Source organism: Natrix helvetica (genome assembly GCF_964273705.1).
Source record: "Natrix helvetica genome assembly, chromosome: 1".
NCBI classification, from domain to species: Eukaryota; Metazoa; Chordata; class Lepidosauria; order Squamata; family Natricidae; genus Natrix; species Natrix helvetica.
The window spans coordinates 365046270-365063705 of record NC_138548.1 but is presented as its reverse complement, the minus strand read 5'-3'; the positions used below and the strand labels follow the sequence as shown (position 1 = coordinate 365063705).

Below are 17436 nucleotides of genomic sequence, written 5' to 3'. Positions count from 1 at the left end.
TACGGAGTTGGTCTATGTGCCTTCTCCAATTTCTACCATCCTCAAGTTCTACTGTATGTGATCAAGGACTGGTAATTCCAATTACGGTGGCAGGAATCCACAGCGTTCCTCCGGTGTAGTTGTGGGCGTACACCGAGTCTCCTATGGTAAACGATCTAACCTTGCTGGTGGAATCAGGGGGTGTTGAGGTGGAATAATTTGGATGTAGCCGGTCTAAGTGAGACCTTAGGCGGCGGCCCATGAGGAGTTCAGAGAGGCTTCTCCCAGTGGTAGTACTGGGTGTGATGTGTTGAATCAGTAAATAGTGGTCAATTCGTGTTTGCCAATCACCTGGGCCCATCCTAGTGAGGGCCTCTTTGTGGAGCTTACCATTCTCTCCACCTGACGATTGGAGGCCGGATGGAATGGCACGACCAGGGCATGCCTGATTCCCTGAGATGCTAGGAAAGTCTCGAATGGCATAGCTGTGAATTGGGGCCTGTTGTCAGAGATTAGGACATCGGGCAGGCCGTGCGTGGAGAAAAGTCTCCATGGTACCTTGATGACCGATTCCGCTGTAGTGGAAGTCATTAGGACTACTTCTAGCCATTTTGAGTAAGTGTCCACAACTATGAAGAACGTTTGGCCATGAACTGGTCCAGCAAAGTCAATGTGCACCCTGGACCATGGTGCTTGTGGTCGCTCCCACTCCTTAGCGGGCACCTCAGGGGGAGCCAGCTTGGACTCCTGACAGGGTGTGCACGTGGCCACCCATTCTTGATCTGCCTGTCCATGTTAGGCCACCAAACGTAACTCCTTACCAGAGACTTCATCCTGACAATCCCAGGATGCCCTACATGTAATGCTTCAGGTTTCCATTCTCTTTTAACCCCTGTTATTGCCTCCAGCCAATTTTTGATCCTTTTCCAAAAAATTTTAGCCTCCTCAGAGGTCCACCATAAATGGTAATATGTTCCGTGTATTGATTCGCATTTCCAACATTTTGGGGAGGTATTTGTTAAAACTTTAGCTAACCTTGGTGCCAGGTGCCATCTGTAAAATATTTTTTACTGGTTTTCCTTGTATGCAATTTCCCTGACCATCATGTTAGGCCACCATATGTAACTCCTTGCCAAGGACTTCATGCTGATGATCCCAGGATGCCCTACATGTAATGCTTCTAGTACTGCAATGCGCAGTTGGTTGGGAATAATTACTTGGTCCCCCCACAACAACCGACAATTCATCACGTTTGGCAAAATACATTTTAAATTCAGCCCCGACATGCCCCTTGGGCCACCCCCTCCACACCCAGTTCAAAATTTGCTTTATTATGGGGTCCTTTGCAGAGTGGCATGCAACGTCACTAGATGAGATGGGTCTGGTTTCCAGGCAGTCAATGAGGAGGACCAATGTTTCGGGGGTGGGGTCGGCGAGGACTTCGGGCAATGGGCAGCTCAATAATAATAATAATAATAATAATTTGAATTTATTAGCCGCTCCCTTTCCAAACAGGACTCAGGGCGGCGTACAATGGAGCATATAGAACATAAAACATGAGTACAAACACATAAACATACATATATACAAAGACACACATGCACGGGGCATCCACACACATGCTCAAGGCATCCACGTGCCCTAAAGTGGAGCCAGATCGGTGAATGAGGCGGTAGGAATAGGCTGCTAAAAAAATAGTCCACCTGGTCATGTGGGGGGATAATGATACCAGGTGGGCAATCCCCAGCCAGTAAACCCAACAATGGCTTGTGGTCCATAACCAGTTCGATGTCCCGGCTGTAGAGATATTCGTGGAATCTCTTTACTCCGGCCACTGCAGCCAAAGCCTCGTGGTCCAATTGGCTGTAGTTCCTCTCCACGGCAGACAATGTCCTGGAGTAAAAAGCAAAGGGGGCTTCGGTTCCATTGGGCATGTGATGGCTGAGGACAGCGCCGACACCAAAAGGGGAGGCGTCACAGGTCAACACCAATGGCAGGGTCTGGCTGTATTGTACAAGGAAAGAGTCCACTGACAAGAGTCATTTTACTGCGGCAAATGCAGTGGCCTCGGTTTTGCCCCAGGACCATTTCGCGTTCTTGTCTAGGAGGTGATGTAATGGCTCAGCAACGGGGGCTTTCTGTTTGAGAAAGACGCTGTAGAAATTAAGGAGCCCAAAGAACGCCTGCAGTTTGGTCTGATTGCAAGGTGTGGGGCATCCTTAATAGCTTTGATTTTTTGTGTGGTCGGGTGGATTCCAGACCCATCGATGACGTACCCTAGGAATTCGACCTTTGGTACATTAATTTGACATTTTTCTTTTTTGAGGCGGAGACCTTTGTCTCTAATTCTGCCCAAAACTGTTCGTACGCGTTTTAAAAGTTGTGCCTCATTTGCAGCCTATACCAAGATGTCGTCGAAATAGGGGACGACTCCTGGAATCCCCTGAAAAAGTCGTTCCATGACGCTTTGGAACAGTCCAGGGGCAATGCTAACACCAAATTGCAGGCGGTGGCATTCAATGTTCCCTCTAATTTTTTTTCAGTGTGAGCGGAAAAGTATAGTGTTTGAGCAGCACATTTTCATGCCTGAGCATCTGAATTTTTTTCATAGATGTCACCTGACAACGAAATCAGTGTTATTTGAAGCTCAATTCTACCATGTAAATATACATTAAGTAAAGAAATCTCCCTATACAGGTAGTCCTCAATCTACGACCCTAATTGAGCCCAAAGTTTCTATTGCTAAGTGAGACATTTGTTAAGTGAGTTTTGCCCCATTTTACAACCTTTCTTGCTACATACAGTTAAGTGAATCACTGCGGTTAAATCAGTAATCTGGTTGTTAAATCAATCTGACTTTCCTACTGACTTTGCTTGGCAGAAGGTTGCAAAAGATGACCCCAGGACACTGCAACCATCATCAATATGAGGCAGTTGCCAAAGAGCCAAATTTTGATCATGTGGCCCTGGGGATGCTGCAATGATCGTAAGTGTGAAGAACAGCCGTAAGTCACTTTTTTCAGTGCTGATGTACCTTTGGTCATTACGTGAACTGTTGTAAGTTGAGGACTACTTGTATTCAAGTTCAATGGATGACTCTCTATGGGAAAAGGATCAAAACTTCCCTCTATCCACATTTTCCATACTATGAATTACTTTATATGCTTTATACTTTCCCCCTTACTATCCAATAGTCTGCAGTGATATTAGCAAGTTATGAATAAATTACCAATTGATGTAGATTAGCAATTGGGGCACATAAAGAAACAAACAAAGAGGGGAGAGGAGGGAGGGGGAGGAAGGAAGGAAGGGAGACACACAGAGACACAAACACACACACACAGAGAGACAGAGAGATAAAAAAGGAAAGAGGAGAAAGAGAAAAAGAAAGGGGAGAGGAGGGAGGGTGGATAAGAAAAAGAGGCAGAAAAAAGAAAGAGAGAGAAAGAGAAAGAAGAAAGGAAGGAGGAAGGAAGGAAAGAAAAAAGAAAGAAAAAAGGAAGAAAGAAAAGAGGAGAAGGAATAGAGGCCAAAAAAGCAAACAAGGAAAAGTAGGAAAAACTTTCACTGGAAAACACTATTTTTCCATCAGCGCAAAACTTTCCTAAACAAGGTTAATTTTCCGGATTTTGAGTTTCTGGTCTAGGCGGACCAAGAAGCTTCTGTTTTCTTTTTCTTTTCAAGCAATAAAATCAAATGAAATCCGTGGAGCACCAGCTCGACTTCCCCTTCCTGCGAAAAAAACCTCGAGCCCCAATGCTCCGAAGGCAGAGGCTGGATTCAGACAGGTGCCCACCCGGCGTGGGCTTCCATTTGCTTGCATGGCGAGCGCCTCCCACACATCTGCCTCTCGGAAGTGGAGCCAACAGCGGGAGCCCAGCCACTTAGCCGACAAACCGTGAGGGAAGCATGCTCCGCACGTCCCGCGGAGAGTTTGCTGTTGCCGCTGCTCCCCCCCACACCTCAATAACTTTGATCCAGGAGGTTGATCCTGTCAATCAGCCACGCGCCGGCGGAGGGAGCCCAATCATAACCCTAGGCAACCACAGTTCTGTTGGCCAAAGGCCCGCTTTCCTCTGGGTGTGTCCAGGCACTATAATATCCCGGCACAGCTGATAGAAGCCTCCTAGCCGCCTGCAGCTTAAAGTCCATCATGCTAAAGATCCCTGCGCGGCAGTTGGAAACTGCTGCGCTGTGTTTTGTTGCCACCTGCGCGTCCGCGCACCCGTGCAGCTTAGAGGGAACATAGGTGGCATTTAAATGCACCCCTGTGCATCACAATGGTTTGGGCCTCCGTGGTACCACCCTCTACTGGCAATTGTTGGTATGCCTGCACCATATGTAATTTTGCAAAGATTTTTCCTGGGCCGAGCGAATGTAGTAAGTGCTGTACAATGGGTACAGGGTAGGCGCTTTGTTGTAGTGCTTTATTAATTGTGCACTTATAGTCCGCACAGATGCGGACAGACCCATCAGGTTTGACAGGTGTCACAATTGGCATCTCCCAGCGTGCGTGATCGATTGGCTCTAAGATGCCCTGGCTCACACATTTATCAATTTCTTTGTCAATTTTTGGATGGAGAGTGAAAGGTACTCTCCTGGGTTTTAGCCTAATTGGGGCTATTGTGGGGACCAAGCTAAAGGAAATTGGGGTTCCTTTGTTCTTACCCAGACCGGTGCCAAAGACATCTTTGAACTCCTTAAAAGTGGCTTCAGCACGGTCGTCCCTCATGGAGTTGATTCCGGTCACTTCCATTGCCAAAGCTTGGAACCAATCCAGCCCCAGGAGGCTCTGAAGATTTCCGCTGACCATCGTCACGGGGAGGTTTTTGCAGAATTGTTTGTAGTTCACCCAGAAGGTGCCTTGGCCCATGATGGGGACCAGGTTCCCCTAGTAGTCGCGCAGGCGGACGTTGGGGCTTCAGAGGTGTCGCTTCTGTAGCTTGGGGATCACTTGCTTTAGGACTGACCATTAGATTATGGTCAGTGACGACCTGGTGTCGATCTCCATTTCGCATGGAGAGTCCTCAATGAGGACAGTGACTTTCAGCTTTTTGGGGTGCCCAGTGCAGATTTGTGTGGCAGACGTATGGTTGGTGACTCTATAGTCGCCTTCTGACTCCCATGGGTACTTCTGCCAAGCCCCTGGTTTGGGCCGCTGTTTATGGCTTTGTGATCCTTTGGGCTGTCTTGTGGCAGTAGGAAAGTCACTGTGGCACATCGTGGTGATGTGCCCCTTCCTCTCTCATTGCTGGCAAGTTGCTTCACGGAAGCAGCAGGATGATCAGGCATGGTCTCCTCCACAGCTGGTGGAGGGTGGAACTTGTGAATTGAATTTTCATGCCAGCTTTGTGCAGCTACTGCGCATGCGGTAGCTGTCTTCCTCCTCGCTTCCAGAGCTCTCGGGCTCTGTAGTCTCGCGATGTACGCGAGTACTTTTCCGCACGTCCTGAGGTACGCTCTGGCGCTGTAGGGTTTCCATTGATTTGGCGGCTGATTCAGATGCCCTAGCCTCGTCTAGTGCAATCTGCAGAGAGAGGTTGGATTTCGTGAGTAGCCTCCTCTGCAGAGTAATGTCTCGCACACCTCAAATTATGCGATCCGGAATCAGCTCGTCCAGGTCACGGCACTCACAGTAGGCTGCGGCTTTTCGAAGTGCCGCCACATACTCATTGATAGATTCGCCCTCCATCTGGTTTCGAATGTTAAATTCGTGCCGGTGAACGTATTTGGACGGCTTGGGCGCATAGTGGGTCTTCAGCATTTGTTGTAGTGCAGACCAGGACACTGCTTGTAGTGGGGTCGGTTCCGAGAGGTTTTTCGCTGTTTCGAACACTTCCCGGCCACAATAACCAAGGAACATGTTCTTCTTACGGGCTTCTGGAACGCCCGTGAGATCGTTCACTTCTAGGAAACACTCGAATCGTAGCATGTACGATTCCCAGTGCTCGGTGGCTGGATCATATGGAGGTGGTGGGGCATGCATAGCCATCCTGATTCAATCTCATTGTTCAGCGATGGTTGCTCAATGCCGCACAGGATGCCCCGAGCTGGATGTACTTGCAGGATCGTGTTTGCTCTTTTTCTTTGCCTAGTTGCCTTCTAATCCCACCTTCGTCACCAATGTTAGATCAGTTAAGGAGGGCACACAAAGGCTCCAGTAACAACAGCTCTTTATTGCAAGTCAGGTAAACATCCGTCTGGGGAATGGTCGGGCAGCATCCCCTTTTAAAGGGATCTGTCAGACCTCTTGACCAATGGGGTTAACCCTCGGTTCCCACCAGAACAGAGGACCTTGGTGGAAACCTCTGTCAGTGGGGGGGGATATGTAACACTCCCCATCCCCTCCTCCAGGCCTTCTGAACAGTGTCCTTTCCCATTACTGCAACAGAGCCCCTCCCCTCCATGCTGGTTCCCCTTTTCCTCTCTTTCCTCCCATCTTTCCTCCATCAGAGCCTCCCCCAAAGAGCAGGGAGGGTCTCTACACAAAGCGACCGAAGGGGCAGAATTTGGGCCTTGAGTGACATTTCTCCATCCCTCCATCGGTTTGTTTCCTGGGCTCTCCAGGATCTCCTCGGGAGTCAGGAAGGGCCCCTTTAGCTGCTTCCAATGGGGCAGAGGACCAAGGGGCTGCCCCTCCTGGAGGCTCAGCCATGGGGCAAAGGAGGGCAGTCCCTGAGCTGCCCTGATGAAGAATGGAGGCTTGTTGCCTGCTGGATCCTGGCCAGTTCCTCAGTTCCGCTTCAGAAGAGCCCAACGCTTCAGGCTGGGGAAGCGAAACCCGAGCGCCTCTGCAGCTGTTGGGGGTCGGAGGAAGAAGTGCTGCTGCTGTGTGTGTGTGTGTGTGTGTGTGTGTGTGTGTGTGTATTGGGGATGTCAGGAAGAACTCAGAGAAACTCAAAACCTTGTGGGGGAGGGGGAAACATGAAAAGAGCCTGGAAGTTCTGCTTTGATCAGGAGAGCGAAGGGCCTCCCACCAGAGTCTGCCTGGATCTGGGGCCAATTTTGTGTGACTGGGTGTGGCCAAACACACAATTGTGGGACCCATTCAGACTCCGCCGCCTCCTTCAGCTGCAGGTGGGGACCCAGTTCTGGCCTGCTGAAGCCGGTGGGGGGCAGGGTGGAGTTTGACCCCTCCAGCCCCTCCCCCATCCCTGGAAAGGATTCAGGCCATCTCAGGACACGAGCCCTGTGGGAGTTCTGCCTGCTGCAGCTGGGAGAGGATCTTGGCTCTGAGCCTGGCCTGAGGACAACACAACTCCCATCACTCAGGCAAGGAGGATCAGAAAATGGGTCGTTTCAGAGACGCTGGGAGGGCAGAGGAGCCATCAAGGGGGGTGGGGGGAGGGGCAAACTCAGCCCCCCCTCCCCATATTTGTATCTCAGAAAAGGCTCTGCTGAACAGGCATGCATGTGTCTACACACAAACACACACAGAGACGAGAGAGCGAGAGAGAGAGAGAGAGAGAAGGAGAGAGAGAGACGAGAGAGAGAGAGAGAGAGAGAGAGAGACTCTCCTTAAAGGAGGAGCAATGAAGGCCCTTCAGTCACCTGAGACCACCTGAGAGGCCTGTTCCAGGACTGCCCACTCAGCCCCACAGCTGCCCCACAGTCCTTCGGCCCTTCGGGTTCTCTGGGTAGCGGAGATTACAGGACTCTTGCACAGCCTGGGGTGCTGCTGAGGACCCCCCCCCCACTTCGTGTCCTGGGTGGAGGTCCTAGTCTTGACCTGGGGGTCCCCAACAGAGCTGTGTGTGCCCCCCTCCAGAGCTCCTCCCCCTCAGAAAAGGGCCCAGGTGATCCTGTGGCCGTTGGCCTTGACTGTCACTGCATTAAATTGTTTGCTAGCCGAGCTGAAAGAGTTACTGCACAGGTCATAGGCCTTTATCAGCAATGATTTATTGAGCATGCTTAACATGCTTATATACATCACACATTCCAGAGACTTCTTTCCTTTTGATCTTCAGACGGACAAGATTTGTTCTTGCCAAAATGTAACAATTAGATAGATTTGTTTATTTTCTTATTTTGTTATTTTTGTATTAAAGCTTGTCTTTAATTAGAACATGTTCTCGGGTTATTTTATTTTTCGCTTCTTGAGGATATACTGTTTGGAAAAGTCGTCGGTCCAAGACCTCATTAGTTCAGGGTGAAATTTCCCCTGACATTGACCTTCAGGAAGGTGGTGCAGATGTCCATCTCCCTGGCATGGGGGCTCCTGGGTGGGGGGAATCAGAGGGGGGGGTCTTGCTCGGTGGTCCCTTGGGCCAGATCAAAGATCCCTCTGACAAATTGAAAGACAAAAAAGACAAGTACAAAAAATGGAAAGAGGGACACATAATTAAGGCAGGATAGATAACAGATAGCCAGAATCTGCAGTCAGGAAAGCAAAGGCTCAGAATGAACAAAGACTTGCAACAAAACTCAAAGATAATAATAAAAAAAGTTTCATCCAACATTTAAATAACAAGAAAAGAATCAAGGAAACAGTTGGTCCACTAAAGAGAGAAGAAGGCAAGGAAGTAACAGGCAGCAGAGGGAAGGCAGAGCTGCTTAGCTCATTCTTTGCATCGGTCTTCACGCCAAAAGAAACTAAAGCCCAACCTACCAGAAACAAAACTGTAAAAAACAGACTGGAAATAAAAGTTAAAATAAGCCAAAAAAAAAAAAACCCTGTAAGAGAACACCTGTCCCATCTTGAGGAATACAAATCACCAGGACCAGACGGATTACATCCCAGAGTTCTGAAGGAGCAGGCAGATGTCATCTCACAACCACTGAACCACATCTTTCCAAAATCCTGACGCACCGGGGAACTACCAGAGGGCTGGAAAAGAGCTGATGTGGTTTCCATCTTGAAAAAAAAAAAAAATGGGGGGGGGGGACATCCAGGAAACTACAGACCAATCAGCCTAACATCAATACCTGGGAAGATCCTGGAAAAGATAATAAAAAAACAGATCTACCAACATCTAGAAACAAAGAAAGTAATAACTAGCAGCCAGCACAGGTTTGTTAAAAACAGATCATCCCTAACCAATCTTATTTCATTCTTCAACATAGAGACTAAATTAGGAGACCAGGGAAATACTGTGGACGTTGTAAGACTTCAGCAAGGCATTTGACCAAGTAGACCACAACCTCCTTCTTGGTTAGCTAGTAAGAAGTGGGACAGAAGCATCTCCACCAGAGGGATTCCTAACTGGCTGACAAACCCTACCCAATGAGTAGTAGTCCTTAATGGGTCTGCCTCTACCTGGAGGGAAGGAAGCAGTGGGGCACCCAGAGGTTCCGTCTTAGGCCCAGGACTCTTCCATACCTTCATAAACGACTTGGATGAGGGAATAGAAGGGGAACTCTCCAAATTTGCAGATGACACTAAGCAGGCAGGAATAGCCAACACCCCAGAGAACAAGCTCAAAATCCAAAAGGATCTTGAGAGACTTGAACACAGGGCCCCATGTAACAAAATGAAATTCAAGGCAGAGAAAAGGAAAGTCCTACACTTAGGTTAAAAAAACAGACCAACTGGACAGGTAGAGACGAGGTGGAACTTGGCTCAATGCCAGGAACTGTGAGAGTCTCTTGGAATCCGACTGGACAATCCCTTAAATATGAGCCAGCCGAGGGTTTCAGCAGCCAAAAAAGGCAATGCAATCCTAGGCTGCCTCAACAGAGGAATAAAACGAAGATCACGTGAAGCGTTGATACCATTTTGCAAAGCCTTAGTATGGCCACACTGGGAATCCTGCACCCAGTTTTGGTCACCACGATGTAGAAAAGATGCGGAGACCCTAGAAAGAGGGCAGAGAAGAGCAGCAGAGAGGATGAAGGGACTGGAGGATAAAACGTAGGAAGAACGGTTGCAGGAACTGGGCATGGCTAGTCTAGTGAAGAGAAGGACCAGGGGAGACAGGATGGCAGTCTTCCAATATCTCAGGGGCTGCCCCAAAGAAGAGGGAGTCAAGCTATTCTCCAAAGCATCCGAGGGCAGGACAAGAAGCAATGGGTGGAAACTAATCAAGGAGAGAAGCAACTTAGAACTAAGGAGAAATTTCCTGGCAATTAGAAGAATTAATCAGATGAACAATTGGCCTCCAGAAGTTGTGAATTCTCCAACACTGGAAGTTTTTAAGAAGATGTCCGATAACCATTTGTCTGAAGTGGTGTAGGGTTTCCTACCTAGGCAGGGGGGTGGACTAGAAGACCTCCAAGGTCCCTTCCAACCCTGTTATTCTACTCTATTCTAAGGAGGGGGCTGGGAGGGACCCACGGATGCTGGGGAGCAGAGTGGGGGGAGAAAGGAGCTGAGACCCCCCAAGAGAGACTTTGGGAAAGGGGTTGGAGGGCAAGAGAAGTGGGAGATTCAAGGCCCAAATCCCTTTGGAGCCCCCAAAGCTTCTTCCGTTAAAAGAGGAAGGAGACGGAAAGCGAAAGAGGGAAACTGAGGCATTTTCAGACCTGAATCCACAAATGACAACAAAACTCCGTACAAGAAAAAGAATTTTGGCAGCTTCAGAAAATTCACTTTTTCTTCCGAATCTCAAACTTGAGGCTTTGAAGGTCAAGCAAGAGGGGAGCTTGGAGCCCTTTTGGGGAGCCCCTTAATTTGGGGAGGGGACCAAGGACCCCCCCATCTCATAATCCCCGATTCCACAATCAGGACCTGGAGGGCGGGGGTGGAGGGGAGGCTTTGAGAGAAGGGCCTGAGGAATTAACTCCCCCAAACTCTCCCTTTTGTGCAGGGGGAGGGAGACCCTCCCTTTGAGGTGGTCTAGAATATTCTGAGGAGGGAAAAGGGGTCTTGGGCTGAATAAGCAACTTGAGTTTCTTCTCTGCGCCGAACTAAGTCTTCTATCGGGTGAAGTCAAGGGAGGCTCTGCCCGGAGACCGGTGACGCTACAGAAGGGAGGATTCCCATTGGTCCTCCTGCTCCTTCTGGACACTCCCACTTCCGAAGTCCGAGGGAAACTCCTCCTCCCCCCAATCCAGACCCTCCGATTCCGCCTCTGGGGCTGGAGGCATCGGCGTCTTTCTCCTCTCTCTTTGGGCCGCTTGTGGGGCGGCATCCATGGCTTTTCCTGGGCTCCCCCTGATGCTGCTGGTGGGGGCGTTGGCCCGGATCCCCGGAAGCGAACGGGGGAAGGAGACCCCAGGTAAGGAGGGGGCTGGGCGGGGGAGGAGGAGGTTGGGGGTGAGGAGGAGGTTGGGAAAGACCCCCGGAGGGGGAAGGAAAGTGCTGGGCCTCCAGAGCCTCCAACAGCCTCGATCTCTGCGTGGTCTCCTCCCCCTTCCTCCCCAATTCCCCCCTCACAGGAGAAACGGAGAAGGGACCCCACCCCGATCCCCGATGGTAGCCGAGTGGGGGTCTCAGCCGCGGCTCTCTCTCGCCCCTCCCCAAGTGCCTGGGTGGGAGTGGGCTGCCTGGAGAGAGGAAGGGGAGGAAAAGCGAAAGCGAAAGAGGGAAAGTGAGGCATTTTCAGCCCTGAATCCCCAGAAGGAAAAAGATTCATTTGAGCAAAAGGATTTTGGCTCCTTCAGAAACTTCCACTTTTTCTTCTGAATCTCAAATTTGAGGCTTTGAAGGTCAGGCAAGAGGGGGGCTTCCGTCCCTTCTGGGGGAGACCCTGAATTTGGGGAGGAGACAAAGAACACCCCCCCCCCACAATCCCCCATGGCTCCATCGGGGCCTGGAGGGGGAGGGGGAACTGAGGGAGGATATTGGGGGCTCTGAGTTGCTTCTCCGGATCTGGGTCCCCTTTGTGAAAGGGGCTGGAAACCCTCCCTTTGAAGGGATCTTGAGGGGCTGCAGGGGAGGATATTTTGGGATTCCCCCCCCCCTTTCTTTCCTCCCTCCCCCCCACTAGACACCCCCCCCCCTCAGCAAGTCTCCCTTCCTCTCTGGGACTGAGAGAGTCCCCTTTCCCTCCTCCAGGGAGCGTCTTCCTCCAGGCTCTCGCGGAAGATCTCCAGCCCCCCTCCCTCCTTCCGTGGGACCCTCCTCCTTTCCTAGCGGCTGGGAGCGATGGGCCCTGGAGTCCTCCTGACAGCCTTCCTCCCCCTCCTCCCCCTCACAGCCCATTTCCTGGCCCGACGAAGGACCAGGGCCGCTTCCTCAACGGGACGCAGCGGCTGCAGTTCCTCTTCAGATGAGTCTACCACCAAAAAGGGGGGGTGGGAGGGGGTTGCTACGAAGGAGAGAAAGAAAGAAAGAAAGAAAGAAGAAAGAAAGAAAAAAAGAAAGAAAGAAAGAAAGAGTAGGGGAAAAATTTAGATTTCACCCCTGGATCCCTACGGAGATTCCCCCGTGAGGGGGGGAGGGGCTGGGGAGAGGATCCGGCTGGATCAGGAGGGATCCCTGCAGATCCTCTCCGCCTCTTCCTGCCTGGACTGTCAGCTGAGGGTTTTCCTGGCTTCCCTTCGGATTGGGGTGAGTGTGGGACCCCCAAGTCCTGGCTGGCTGTGGGGCTGCCCCTCCCCCCCTTGTCACCACCGGTGCAGCTGTTTTGGGGGCTCCCTCCTTCCATACTGAGCGGGGGGGGGGAGCCCAGAAGGACCCCTCGAGCTCTGGATCCACTTCGCCCTTCTGGAGTCTTCGCAGCTCCAGCCTGGGCTCCCTCTGGGCACTATGGGAACTCAAAGGGCATCTAGTCCACCCTCCAGGCGCACAGAGGGAGATTGGATGAGATTGGGGGGGGGGAGGTGCCGCAAAAGGAAGTCCACATTCCCCTCCGGAGCTGGCATGAAACAGCCCCTTCGAATGCAGCCCCCCCCCCCACTGAAATTACTCCCCCTCCCCCTTTCTCCGCTTCTCTCACTAAGTCTTCTATCGGGTGAAGTCAAGGGAGGCTCTGCCCGGAGACCGATGACGCTGAAGAAGGGAGGATTCCCATTGGTCCTTTTGCTCCTCCTGGACACTCCCAAGGCCGAAGTCCGAGGGAAACTCCTCCTCCCCCCAATCCAGACCCCCCGATTCCGCCTCTGGGGCTGGAGGCATCGGCGTCTTTCTCCTCTCTCTTTGGGGCGCTTGTGGGGCGGCATCCATGGCTTTTCCTGGGCTCCCCCTGATGCTGCTGGTGGGGGCGTTGGCCCGGATCCCCGGAAGCGAAGGGGGGAAGGAGACCCCCGGTAAGGAGGGGGCTGGGCGGGGGAGGAGGGGGTTGGGGGGGAGGGGGTTGGGGGGAGGTGGAGGTTGGGAAAGACCCCCGGAGGGGGAAGGAAAGTGCTGGGCCTCCAGAGCCTCCAACAGCCTCGATCTCTGCGTGGTCTCCTCCCCCTTCCTCCCCAATTCCCCCCTCACAGGAGAAACGGAGAGGGACCCCACCCCGATCCCCGATGGTAGCCGAGTGGGGGTCTCAGCCGCGGCTCTCTCTCGCCCCACCCCAAGTGCCTGGGTGGGAGTGGGCTGCCTGGAGAGAGGAAGGGAAGGAAAAGCGAAAGCGAAAGAGGGAAAGTGAGGCATTTTCAGCCCTGAATCCCCAGAAGGAAAAAGATTCATTTGAGCAAAAGGATTTTGGCTTCTTCAGAAACTTCCACTTTTGCTTCTGAATCTCAAATTTGAGGCTTTGAAGGTCAGGCAAGAGGGGGGCTTCCGTCCCTTCTGGGGGAGACCCTGAATTTGGGGAGGAGACAAAGAACACCCCCCCCCACAATCCCCCATGGCTCCATCGGGGCCTGGAGGGGGAGGGGGAACTGAGGGAGGATATTGGGGGCTCTGAGTTGCTTCTCCGGATCTGGAAACCCTCCCTTTGAAGGGATCTTGAGGGGTTGCAGAAGGACCCCTCGAGCTCTGGATCCACTTCGCCCTTCTGGAGTCTTCGCAGCTCCAGCCTGGGCTCCCTCTGGGCACTGTGGGAACTCAAAGGGCATCTAGTCCACCCTCCAGGCGCACAGAGGAAGGGAGATTGGATGAGAATCGGGGGGGGGGGATGGGGCAAAAGGAAGTCCACATTCCCCTCCGGAGCTGGCATGAAACAGCCCCCTAGAATCCAGCCCCCCCCCACTGAAATTATTCCCCCTCCCCCTTTCTCCGCTTCTCTCTCTGCGCCGAACTAAGTCTTCTATCGGGTGAAGTCAAGGGAGGCTCTGCCCGGAGACCGATGATGCTGCAGAAGGGAGGATTCCCATTGGTCCTCCTGCTCCTTCTGGACAATCCCACTTCCGAAGTCCGAGGGAAACTCCTCCTTCCACCCCCCCAGGAGGACAGAGAGGGACCCCACCCCCTTCCTCCCATATATCCACCCCCCTAGGAGGACAGAGAGGGACCCCTCCCCCTTCCCCGATTGTAGTCGAGTGGGGGTCTCAGCCGGGCCCCTCTCTCTCGCCCCTCCCCAAGTGCCTGGGTGGGAGTGGGCTGCCTGGAGAGAGGAAGGGAAGGAAAAGCGAAAGCGAAAGAGGGAAAGTGAGGCATTTTCAGCCCTGAATCCCCAGAAGGAAAATGATTCATTTGAGCAAAAGGATTTTGGCTTCTTCAGAAACTTCCACTTTTTCTTCTGAATCTCAAATTTGAGGCTTTGAAGGTCAGGCAAGAGGGCAGCTTCCGTCCCTTCTGGGGGAGCCCCTGAATTTGGGGAGGAGAACAAGAACCCCTCACCCTCCATAATCCCCCATGGCTCCATTGCAGCCTGGAGGGGGAGGGGAAAGTAAGAGGAGGCTCCTCCCTCCCCTTCCCCCCTTTCTTTCCTAGCCCCCCCCAGACCTCCCCCTGCCCAGTAAATCTGCTCCCCCCTGGGACTGAGAGAGTCCCCTTCCCTCCTTCAGGGGGCGTCTTATGCCTGTCTCTAAAAGGAAGTTCCCCCGCCCCCATCCCTTCCCAAGTGGATCCCCCCTTTGCTAACGGCTGGGAGCGATGGGTGCTGGAGTCCCTCCTGACAGCCTTCTTCCTCCTCCTCCCCCTCCCAGCCCATTTCCTGTACCAGATGAAGTTCGAGTGCCGCTTTCTCAACGGGACGCAGCGGGTGAGGTTCCTGGACAGGGACTTCTACGACCAGCAGGAGCTTTTCCGCTTCGACAGCGACCTCGGGGAGTTTGTGGCCATCACGGAGTTGGGGAAGGCGGATGCGAACAAGTGGAACAGCGATAAGCGGCTCCTGCAGTACGAGAAGGCCGCTGTGGATCGCTTCTGCCGGAACAACTATGGGGTTTTCCAGAGCAATTCTGTGATTGGCCGGAGAGGTGAGTCCGAGGGGAGGGGGGAGTTGGGGGGGAGGGGATGCGGGGACCCCCTTTTCCTTCCCTTCCCTTGAGGGAGACTCTCCCGGGTGAAGTTTTCCTCCTTAGTTCTCCTCCTCCTCCCTCCAATTCTCCCTCTGACCCTCATTCATTCCCACAACTCCCCCCTTCCCCCCCCCAAGGACCCCAAACCTTCCCCTCCCCGGAATCTGGGATCCCCCCCAAGAGATCACATCTCTTCATCCAGCAACCTTTAGAACTCAGGAAATAAGTAAAATAAATAAATACATGAAATTAAATCAACAAATTAAAATTAAATGAATAAATGAAAAATTAAATAAATAAAAAATAAAAAATAACAAAATAAACAAATACATAAATTGTGGGAATGAGGTCGCCATGGTATATGTGCAGATCAGTTTTCCTGATTGGAACACATATACGGAATTTGGAACTGAAATAAATTGAGTAATGAACTCGGGTTGAGCTGGATGCCTACTGGGAGGGCCCCATTTAGAAAGCTGTGTTTGCAAAGTAACAGCTTGATAGATATCGAAACCATCTTGAATAACGGGGACTTTCCAAACTGAGGCAGTTACCAGCAGCCTAGGAAACACCTGGTTCAAGCTGTTAAGATACTCATACCGAAAGCACCGCTTAAGCAAGTAGAGGCCCAACATAACCATATTAGGCTATATGCGATAATGTGACCAATAATAAATCAGCATGCTTTGTTTCCTTATACGCTCTTAATAAAAGAGGGGTTCAGAACACGCCCTGGGCTCACTCACCTCGAGGAAACCCTTGTGTCTTGTCTTCATTCCGCTCCTGGGCGGACAGTATGAGTAGCCCACCCTGTGCGGGTAGGCAATCCCACATCTGGTGACCCCGACATGATTCCTCAGAATCAGTCTCTGACCATCTGTACTTACTCGCCTGGAAGAGGCCGCGCATTCGACCTGTCTGAAACATGACCGGTTACTCGTAAGTATGGCCAATTCTCCCAGTCGCAGGTCGCGTACCTGCAGGAGCTGAGAGAGTTAACCGAATCAAAATTGCCTCAAATGGAGGGAAATCTCTCCCTCATTTGAAAACAAAAGGAATTAATTGGCCTTCTGTCTTACATTTGGCAACAATGTCCATCTTACCTCAAAAAGGGGAGTCTGAAAATTTCGACTTGGACAAAATTGGGGGAATGTTTCCATGCGGCTCCTAGAGCCCCAGTTCAAATCTTGACTGTGTGGCGCGTAGTCATGGAATGTCTAATGATTCATTATAAATTTGATAATCAGGTGCCTGCAGAACCAATACCTCCCCCGTACGATTCTGCAATGGCTTGCGCTCCTAGTAACTGCTTTATTACAAGACAGGAAACCTCAAGGAAAGCGTTGTTTTAAAAGAGAGTGTAAAAATCCAAGGGGGGGCATGTCTGTAACATCTTGCCCTCTCTTTCATCAGGGATCAAAACCCTAGTATATCATCATATGGAATGGCTTTCAAAAATACAAAATGATTTATTTTGTCCGGCTTTCGACCCGGTCACAGCACGGAGACGGCCTTGGTCGCGTTGGTAGATGATCTATGGAGGGCCAGAGATAGGGGTTGTTCCTCTATCCTGGTCCTATTAGATCTATCAGCGGCCTTCGATACCATCGACCATGGTATCTTATTGCGCCGGCTGGAAGAGATGGGCATGGGGGGCACCGTTTTGCGGTGGTTCCGCTCCTATCTCTCCGACCAGACTCAGTGTGTGTTGGCAGGGGAGCAGAGATCAACCCTGAGGCCACTCACTTGTGGGGTGCCTCAGGGTTCGGTCCTCTCCCCCCTTCTGTTCAACACATACATGAAGCCGCTGGGTGAGATCATCCGTGGTTTTGGGGTTGGATACCATCTGTATGCTGATGATACACAGCTGTACATTTCCACCCCAAACCACCCCAACGAGGCCGTTGAAATGTTGTCCCTGTGTTTGGAAGCCGTGCGGGGCTGGATGGGGGACAACAGACTTAAACTCAACCCTTCCAAGACTGAGTGGCTGTGGCTACCGGCGCCCCGATTTAATCAGTTGACGCCATCACTGGCCATAGGGGGCGAATTATTGCTCCCCGTGGAACGGGCGGGCAATCTGGGCGTCCTCCTTGATGCCCGGCTGTCGATGGATGACCATCTGACAGCTGTGGCGAGGGGGGCGTTCCACCAGGTTCGCCTGGTGCATCAATTGCGCCCCCTATTGGATCGGGACGCCCTACGCACAGTCACTCATGCGCTGGTGACGTCTCGCCTGGA

The 17436-nt window shown here is 51.8% G+C and overlaps 2 protein-coding genes across 6 annotated transcripts in view; one reads left to right on the top strand and one right to left on the bottom strand.

Annotated features, from left to right (window-relative positions):
• LOC309382524 (uncharacterized protein) overlaps positions 1 to 17436 on the bottom strand; it is a gene marked incomplete at its 5' end in the record, with an annotated part of 469143 nt that overhangs the window by 152472 nt on the left and 299235 nt on the right. The window lies entirely within an intron of this gene.
• The window catches only part of LOC309384815 (rano class II histocompatibility antigen, A beta chain-like), a 34880-nt gene continuing 30403 nt past the window's right edge, over positions 12960 to 17436 (top strand). For 3 of the 5 annotated variants that reach the window (XM_081938615.1, XM_081938617.1, XM_081938614.1), the window contains exons 1-2: positions 12960 to 13107; positions 14881 to 15153. In XM_081938615.1, the coding sequence (XP_081794741.1) occupies positions 13023 to 13107; positions 14881 to 15153 (358 nt within the window). In that variant the 5' untranslated portion in view covers positions 12960 to 13022. The remainder of the gene's footprint in view (positions 13108 to 14880; positions 15154 to 17436) is intronic. The other 2 variants (XM_081938616.1, XM_081938613.1) reach the window with 1 other exon arrangement.